General features: G+C 42.8%; 1 protein-coding gene across 1 annotated transcript; it reads left to right on the forward strand.

Annotated features, from left to right (window-relative positions):
- Window positions 1-209: 209 nt before the first annotated feature.
- On the forward strand, window positions 210-5,158 carry ifng1 (interferon gamma 1). The gene is made up of 4 exons (XM_037695671.1): window positions 210-332; window positions 1,348-1,419; window positions 3,576-3,854; window positions 5,021-5,158. Exons 1-4 carry the CDS (start codon window positions 210-212, stop codon window positions 5,156-5,158), a joined length of 612 nt encoding a protein of 203 aa, XP_037551599.1.
- The last annotated feature ends 4,612 nt before the right edge of the window (window positions 5,159-9,770 follow it).

Genomic DNA, 9,770 nt, shown 5'->3' on the forward strand with positions numbered 1-9,770 from the left:
TGATTTAAAGGAAATGCACAACCACAGTTTTCACACTTACATCAGTGCTGCATCGAACTGACTCGCTCTCTCACAAGTCGTTATAAATAAATGCTTTCGCGACGAGTCGAACAGTTCGAGCTTCAGGGCGAGACACGACGGGCAGGACAGTCTCCCACAGGGATCGACAAGCGGCGGGCACATCGGATCGTGGAGCTCAGGGCGGTGAAATGAAGGCGGCGCTGAATAGGGCAGTGGTCTTTCTGTCCGTGTGGCTGTGTGTGTGTCAGGTCAGAGGCCTGTACATCCCTCAGGAGATGAACAGAACCCTGCAGAACCTCCGGCAGCACTATGTGAGTACTGACTCTGCTGGGACTCGTCCTTTAGCTCTACTGCTTCATTTCTGCTCTGTGTGACTAGAACCAGCGCTTTGTTGCTCTCACCACACACACACACACACACACACACACACACACACACACGCACACACACACACACACGCCTGACAATTTGAACTATGTGGTTGAAGGACCAAACTGTTTCTATGAAACAGCCAAAATGTAAAAGAACACCGGTGCATATTTCACTTAAATGCACCAAAATGAGTTAAACTGCAGTTTTTAATGTTTTTTTAATTTTATTTTGATGAACTTTTTGTAGATTTTTTTCATTTTCTCACTCGTTCCTATTAAAGGCAGGTAATCCTGTACCCGTGTCAGCTGTCTGTGTCGGCACGTGTGCGTTTGCTCATTTGTCCGCAAGTTGTTTGTCTTTATCTCATAAACGACCGGACGGATCTTAAAGAACCCCGTCGGGCGTGCAGCTACGACTTCTGGAGTCAACGCCGTTCAAGATGGCTGCCGCTTTAGCAAACACAAAATCAGCTCCAACTCAATTAAACGTAAAGATGTTGAGGTCAAGTCTGGAGTGGTGGTGGCTGACAGCGAGACCTCAGCAGCTTTTATCAATACAAAGTTTGTTGTTTAGAAGTTTAGCATGAAGGGCAGCGAACGGATGCCATTAGAATATTTTCACCATCTCAGAATAAAGAGCTACATTAAAACTGCTCACCGGTTCGTTAACCTCAGATAACAGACTGGTCCTGGACAAATATAAAAGTTAAAAAACAAAACGTTTGTCGTCATTTGCACAAACCGTGTTCTTCAAACGTGTGAATTTTAAAAGCGCATCATCAGCATTTCTGCGTTTTCCTGCTGTCTTTGAATGAATCCTGGGAAGAAGCAACTTTTTTAAATTTCTTTCACATTTAACGTTTGGCTTCAGACATCGGTGCTGCATCCAAAACCTGTTTTAAACTCTTTAATTTGTCTTTAAACTGAAATGTTTGTGTTTCTGTGTCTTTGGCAGAAAATTTCAAACCAAGAGTTGTACAACGGAAAGAACGTCTTCTCCAGGGAACCACTGAAAGGAAAAATTGAGGTAAATGGAAACCAGTTTAGCATTTTTTTACATTTGCAGCAACACAAAGACAGTTGCATTGCTCATCCTCCCCTAAACTAAAATACCGAGCGTAATCTCACTGCTCAAAGACATTAACTCGCTCTTTTCGTTGAGACAGAATGTGAATTATGGAAAACAAACCAGAGAATAAAATCAGGCTGTCCTTTGGGAGGTGAAGGGATTATTCCTTTTTGTTGGACCGAAAAGGCTCAAAAATGCTTTAATTTAAGCATCTTAATCCTAATGTTGAAATACCAGATTGAGAGATGTAAAAGTTAAAATGGGTGCAGGTTTAACAGGAAGTGATGTCACAGGTCTTTACGGTTTAATTTTCTTTTTAACTGACTCATTTCTCTACCTAAGCTCTTTCTGCCACCATCTCCAGCTGTACACTGAATTTAAAGATGACGTTACAAGTATTAGTTTTAACGCTTGTGCACAAATATTAACTCTTTCCAGCTTCTGGTTATTAGCAGACACTGTACTGGGAAAAACTGTTACAGAAAAAAAAACATTAAAACCACAATTGTCTGTTTTAAATGTTTTAATCTGAAGTCAAATAAACAATCCAGAGACAGTCCTGTAATTTGTTTTTTTATTTTAAACAAAGCTAAGCTAGCAGTTTTTAGCTACTCCTAGCCGCATGCTAAGCTAAGCTAACTGCATTAGCTTGATCTCTGGTATGAAACAGTTTAATTTACCCACAGGTTTATGTAAAATTCAGGATTTAAAGTGTCTTTAAGTAGATTAATGTGGTCATAGTGAGTGTGTGTTTATATTTAAGTGTGTTTTGTGACGTTTGACATATTTAGGCTGATTTCTGTGCTATCCTGTTACATTAGCGGTTAGCTAATTGAGTCAGCAGTTAGCTGGTGTTTTCCTCGGGTTTCTGTCTGTCACATCGGAGTTCAGCACTTTGAACCTGTTGATCTTTATCTCTGGAGTTTGTCTTGAGGTTATTGTGGTTTTTCCTGCTGGCTCTGCAGCGTGCAAACCTTTTCTGCAGCAGGTTTTAAACATCAAAGTTTACTTTCACTGTTCCCCGACCGTGAAGTCCTCGTGTTTTGGTTTCGAGCGCCGATGAGCTCTCGACAGATCTGGATCTGCAGCGCGTTGGTTGGCTCGTCGACTTTTCAAGACGCGGCTCAGTTTCTGGTTTAGACAAAGCAGCAATATTAATCACCAGGGGTCCTGTGTTTCTGTTAATTTGTCTGTTAGCAAAATATCTCTTAAATAACTGATGACATATTTTGCTAACACACAAACACACCCACACAGGCAGCTGTATAATGGCCCAGTTTCCATCCCAGTGCGATGAACAATAAGTTGAACTACATTTGTCATATCGTAACCACTAAACCCATTCTCATATTTTCATGCTGCACTTTGACCCACTGGTTTGTTTTTGGCACTCGGGGAGAAGTCAACGTTAATATTTAACATATTCAGCTGGTGCCACGCAGAAACTAACATGACCTTAAAGACCACATAATATACACGCAGCCACCTCCCCGCTGGGTTTTCACGTTTGACTTTTCCATCTTTGTCCCACACAGTTGTTCCAGTCCAGAGGCTTCTCGTGAGTCATCTGGGCTGCAGCACCTTACAGGGCAACAATCGTTTAGACGTAAAACTCAACCGTAAGCATGCCGGGAAGCTCGGACCATTGGTGTCGGGGAGGTTTTCTTGTTTTTAGACCTCTCTCTGATCTCCTGGAAGAGAAGCTCCACTTGTTTCAGTCCCATCGAGCTCGACGAAGTGTTCGTTTCTCTTGTTTGACCAAAATAAGTTCACAGTAATCACTGCTCTCAAAATAATCTTGCCCAAAAAGAATGAAAACTGTCAGAAGAAGTCATTCGTGAATCTGGAATATGGCATTCAGGTTTGACAGTCGATGAGTGGCATTCCCCTTTAAGGCCTCTTCACTTAGTTTAACGCTTGTGTGGGAAACCACAAAGATGTTTCCACTGTGTGGGGTGGTGTGTGAGCACCTTGGTGCTGGTAGAAGACCAGCAAGTCATGAACTTATCATACATCTGCGCCTAGAAGCTTCTAACTAACAAACTAAAGCATGTTTTTCCAAATCAAGTACCTGAAACGTTTGATCGATGTATTTCTGTCGTTCTGTTTCGCAGTCCAAGATGTTGTTCATGGGGGGCGTCTTAGAGACGTATGAGAAGCTGATTGAACACATGTTGAACCAGCTGCCCACGCCGAGCCCCCTGATAACCCAGAACAAAGAGAAACCGTCATCCTCCATCACGGACATCTCCAGAACCTCCAGTGACGAGACCGCCGGAGATATTGGATCAAAGCTGGCTTACATCCTTGGGAAGATCCAAGAGCTGAAGAAACATCGTTACCAGGAGCAGATGAAGGTTCTGCACGGACTGCAGAACCTCAGGCACATTAAGGTACGCAGACCGTTGTCTCATTGAACGTTACTGAAGATAAAATCGGGAAAACTTCACAGAAGCCTTGTGGGGCGTTTTGGCAGAGCCTGAAGGGGTCTTGTGCTGGGACTTATGGAAACCTTGAATTAACTCAAAGCCACACAGTAAGGAAGGACTCAAGTAGGAACTAAACTAAAACAGGAGGTTTATGTGGGACTTGAAGAGATCAAAACCATTCAACGGAGCAAAAGAAAGCAGATTCTGATGTTAAGGAATGTAAATTTATCCCTACAACCAGTTCTCCAGAGATTTTCTTCCACCTATTTCCTACATTCGATCCAGAGCAGGTTTGCTTGGAGTTGGTGCCTGTTGGTGCCTGTTGGTGCCAGTAATCACGTGTAGGGGTTGCGGTGTTAAAGAAGGCCTAAGAAGCTTTAGTTAAAGGCTTAGAGAAAGTCTTGTATAGGTCTTAAAAATGGCTAAAATACTGGAAGTGACCCCTTCTCTGTTCAGAGAGCACAAGAACTTAGTGTGTGGTCGCAACACTCAGTAGGTGGTTTACCCCCCACACGCCTTCCTGAATGAAATGGTTTGTATTTATTAGAATCCATTCACAATTTTGGGGTTCTGAAAGGTTTTTAGAGCCTTTCACAGGTTTTTAAGACAGTTTGGGCAGGACTTAAAGAACTAAACTGAAGTCCTACAGCCAGACTTAGTCCTTCAAGAAGGCCCAAAGGGGTGCTTGAGAAGGAATACCTGAACCCTGAAGCTGGTTTATGGGCTCAGAGATCTCCAACAGGAGGTTCGAAGGACTTTTGTGTGGCTTGAACTAAACGTATATTTGGAGCCTTGGTGAAGCCTTGAAAAGAGACGTTACCAACGCTCATGTAGGTCCAAAAGACTGAGACGAAGAACAAGTAACTTTATGGACATACTTAGTGTTGCAAGTCTCAAAAAAAGGTCTTACGGTGAAAACTGCTTTATAAACCTTCTGTATAACTTACTGTTGGAGAAAACTCAATGACTGAAGTCTAAGAAAGACTTTAGGATCTTAAAAGACGTTCAAATGTCCATACCGGAGAATAAAACCCATGTTTTTGGTTTGGTTGTCAGTAATTCCTGTCACTACCGTTCGTTTCCATGAGCTGCACCTCTAATGGCAACTGTTTGTCCCGTCCCTCCACCAGATGGACAGCCCCGCGGTTCAGAGCAAAGCGCTGTTCGAGCTGCCGTGGTTCTTCGAGGAGGCGAGCACGCTGGCCGACACCGTCATGAGGAAGAGACGGCGGCGCCAGGCGAGGGTCAAGCTTCACCAGAGAAGCTGAAATACGAGCAGAAAGGACGATAAAAGTTCTTCAAACTGAACGGAAACACCGGCAACATAAGGATGTCAGTTTTCTAAAACAGAAATCTAATTTGTCTACTATAAACTTGTGCCTGATAAATATGCCAGTTTTGCAAAATTCAAATACTTGAAAGCAGGATCCTGCAGTCCAGGATCCAGAACCACTTGAAATACTTGATTATTTTATTTTAATTTTATCTAAGTCAATTTAAGAAACTGTAAATGTTTTCATACTGATCAATCAGCTCTACAAGGATCAGATTTATATTTAGAGTTTGCTACAAATACAAAAAATTCTGCTGTATTGAGAGAATCTACACTGTGATTAAACAGGTGGGCGGGTCAGATAGATGAATGGGCGGGGCTAGACAGAGGGCAAGTATCTGATTGGTTAATGGTCTGAACCAAACTAGATTGATGAATCTCGACTTTGTTCTCGAGTTTTAAATGTTTTTTTTAAATATAGGAGAATATTTTTATAATAGAAACCTTTCACTGCAGACAATTAATGATGATGATGATGAAAATTGATGTTGATGACAATTGATGATGATGACGATGATGATGATGTTTACAGTACCAAGTACACCAAAGTTTATTGATAAAGTGTTTTCAGTCCTTCTGACCATCCGAGCCCAGCACTGAAGTTCTGGTGTAGTCCTGGACTTGTTTTGGTTCTGAAGTATTTATTTGATATTTAAAGTTATTTAATGCTGAGTCATGCTGGGTTTGTTTATTTATTGTGTATTTATTGATTGGTTGAATAAAACAGTGTGAACCTCACTCAGACCTTTTGTTCTGTTCATTTGATCTGGTCAGGTGACCTTCAGCAGGTGGACTTCAGGGTTCCACAGCTGTTGTACAAGTTTAACTCTTTGAGAACCACCAACCACGGAGGCCTTAAAGGGATAGTTCAGACCTTGTGAAACGGGGTTCTGTGGAAAAGCTCTAAACAGTCAGTGTCTTATCTGTTGTAGACAACTCTTTGAATGATCTCAAGGTTTGATTCTCAATCCTGGTCCTCCAGGACCTCCATCATTAGTTGTTGGGTCGTGGACATAGCAGGTCCAGGAGGGAAACCCAGACCTCCCCCACTATTGAGACTCTCCAGCTCTTCCTGGTAGCAGGGGCGGTCCTAGCTTGTTTGGGGCCCTGGGCAACAGACACCTCTGGCACACCCCCCGCCTTAAAATAAGGCATTTCTAAGTTGCACCAATAGAAGAACCCTTAATAAAATCTGTGTGCTACAGTTACACTTTGATCGAGACACAAATTTCTCTGCACAAATGTCAAGGAAGGTCTGAACCTTTATAGACATTTGAAATAATGCGTTTTATTTTTTGAGGGGGAAGGTGGGCGCTCGTGCCGCTCTTGACAAGATGCCGCCCTGGGCAGCTGCATCTCAGACACTGCCACTGCCTGGTGGATCCCAAGGCGCTCCCAGGCCCAGGCATGATTTTAAGAACGTTCACTTAAACCACCATGAAACGTTTGAGTTTGGAGTTACTTTAAGACAACAGCTATACTTTTGGTCCTGGTCCCACTTGGTCCAGCTGGTAAACCGGAGTCTCACTGGGATGGAAAACCACTTTTCAAAGGAAATCTCCAAAATGTCTCCAAACATTTGTGGAGGTTCTCGACTTCCTTGCTTGAGTCTCAGTGATCCTCAGTCTCGTTGCTTCAGTTTTGAACATGTTCAAAAGATTCAAGTGACAAGTTTTCTTTCAAAATATTCCCAGATTGAGCGTCTCAAACCTGCTTCACTTTATCCTGATGCATGCTCAATAATCCAGGCTGCTTCAGTTTAGTTTCCAATAACCTCAAACTCCAGAGACGCATGTGGACACCTGCAGAGGAGCTCTGACGGAAACCACTGAGGTCTAAAAGCCTGTCCAGTGATAAATGATTCATAACAGTAGTTTTACATCCAGGTCAGGCTCAAGGTGGGTATAAACTGGGCGCAAATAAAATAATGTGCACGGCCATGACTATGTTTTAATTTTATAAAAATTGGCTGCTCCAAACGCGACCGCACGGCTCGCTGGTCGCGACACTCAGAGATCAGTGGGACTGCCACAAAAAAGTCTGTTTTCCTATAATCTTTAGCTCCTCTAAAGTCCATGCTCAATAATCCAGGTCTACAATCCAACAATTTTCAGTCAGGTCATCTGGACAGTTGCTTTTTTTTTTTAGTGCTGAAACTTTTCACCTTTCACACCTCAGTTTGTTCAGGTTTCAACCGAACCGAGGTCGCCCAACAAGCCATCTACACCAGGTAAGATACTATTTGTCCCAACTTGACCTCTTTAACAATAAGTCTAAAAAGGTAGAAAGTAAACATTTAAATGAGAGAACAAGATCTGAGATGTGAAGGTCTCTAGAGCAGAGCCACGATCCTCAAAACTTGATTTCCTGACGTTTTCAAACTCATCTGGAAATGCTCGTCATCTGGAGGAAGCTCCGGCGTCACTTCAGGTGACGTCAGAAGAAAACGTTTTGTTGTGCAGCCGCCAGAGACTCAGACGTCTGAGGTTAGTGAGACGAGTTAGACGGGAGTCATCTGTGATCAGGAGGACCTGCTGCTTGCACGCCGCTTTCTTCCTCCAACCGTCAAACTGACGGGTTGATTCTGCAGAACTTCAGAACAAACTGATGAGATCACCACTTCATCAGAAACGGGAGGAAGACGAAAAAAAACATCCAGATGCAAACAGCAGCAGAGCCACTTTCAAAAGAACTTTGTTTTATTTTAAATACATTTCCACAAAATCCAACAAAACTAAAATCAACCTGAGGAGTTAAAGAGCTTCTGCTGCTCCAAAAACCCACAGTTGTGATGTCACTTCCTGTGACATCACTTCTGGTAATTTTTGTCTCCTCCTTTTACAGTAAGTGCTGCCCTTACCCACAATGCACGGCGGTTCTGTTTGTGTGCGCGGCTGTGACTTCTAAGAACCTGAGCTGTGTTTCCCCACCGCAGCGCTGAAAGTCTGGCTGCGTGGCCGACAGGCTGAGGCGCCGACAAACAAAAATAAAGACAAAACAAACTAAAAATACACCTATGTTCAGTTTTTTTCAAAGGGTCAAGATGAGACGAGTGGAGTGCCTCAAGGCTCAGTCCCAGAGCCTTTTCAATTTAACAAAAAGGGGCCTTAAAAATCCAACATTTTTCAGTCTGGTCATCTGGACGGTTTCTTTTTTTTGTACTGAAACGTTTCGCCTTCGATCCGGAATCCTTCATCAGATCCAACCTGATGACCTGACTGGAAAATGTTGGATTGTATACCTGGATTATTGAGCATGGACTTTGTTGGCGCCTTAAAAATGTTTTCTTTATAGCAAAATGAGGTGCACAAAATGGTAAAAACAAGTAAAAAGCAACAGAAACTGCTATTTAAATCAAAAGGATAAACCTCACAAAGGGTGAAATTACTAATGACTGATGTTTAATTACCTTTAGACATCAATCAGCTCGTTAGCTGAAAGTCGAACGGCGATGAAATGCTTTACCAAAGAGAAAGTTTATAAATCAGTTCTCATGATGAAATTAAAGGCCTTATTTCTCTGTACTGGTCCTGTATTAAAACAAGAGATAGATAAAAAAAAAACCACTTTATAAAACCCTAGAAAAAAGTAAAAGATCGAAAACGAGTTTACTCCCACACACTGCCTACAGGTGGGCTCTTATAGGCGGAGCTTCATCTCCCTATTATAACACACAGTAGTAGCTAGCTGTAGCACTTCCTGTGCAGCGTGTAAGTACTTCCTGCAGAAATTTACAATGAAAGATGGTTTTAGAGTTGTCTCGAGAAAACAGTGACCCACTTTGGTCTTGCTCAGATTAGCCGTTAGCTCAACATAGTTATCTACAACAGGTAAGATATTAACAGTGTATGTCCTTTCAACAGAACCCCACTTCAAATCGTCTGAACTATTTCTTCACGTTGTTTTGCACTAATCATGTTTCATGGTGGTCTTTGAAGATAATATTTTATGCATGAGTAGAAATCAATTTATGCAGAAACATAACTAGAGATGGGGCAGGAAGCCTGAAGCTGAAGCCACAACAAACCAGCGCCCTCTAGTGGTTGAAGCTCCCCGTCCCCATGAAAGTCTAAGGTATGTTTGTGTGTGTGTCTTCAGGTTTTTCCTCCTCTGCAGTTCATCTCACCTTCTGATCAGAGACAGGAACCCTCAGTGTCCATCATGTTGGACCAGAAGAACCAGCATCTGGTTCTGGATCCGAGCAGAGCAGAACATTCCTCCACCATTCTGGTAAAGGATCGGGTAAAATCCTGTTCCTGTTGGGAATCTCAGAAGTTCTGCAGTTCAGCCGCAAAGCAACAAATCTGAGATGATCCAGAAAGTTGTTCCAGTGGGTCCAAACAGGATTAATGGATCCAAGAAGTGATGAGATGATCTGTCAGGAACGTAACGATGAGCTCGTAGAGGAGGGATGAACTTCCAAAGGAAAGATGAGCTCCCAAAGGAGGGATGAACTCCCAGAGGAATGATGAACTCACAGAGGAGGGATGAACTCCCAGGGGAATGATGAACTCACAGAGGAGGGATGAGCTTCCAGAGGAAGGATG

The sequence above is a fragment of the Nematolebias whitei genome, chromosome 22, assembly GCF_014905685.2.
Source record: "Nematolebias whitei isolate Nwh7 chromosome 22, NemWhi1, whole genome shotgun sequence".
NCBI lineage: Eukaryota > Metazoa > Chordata > Actinopteri > Cyprinodontiformes > Rivulidae > Nematolebias > Nematolebias whitei.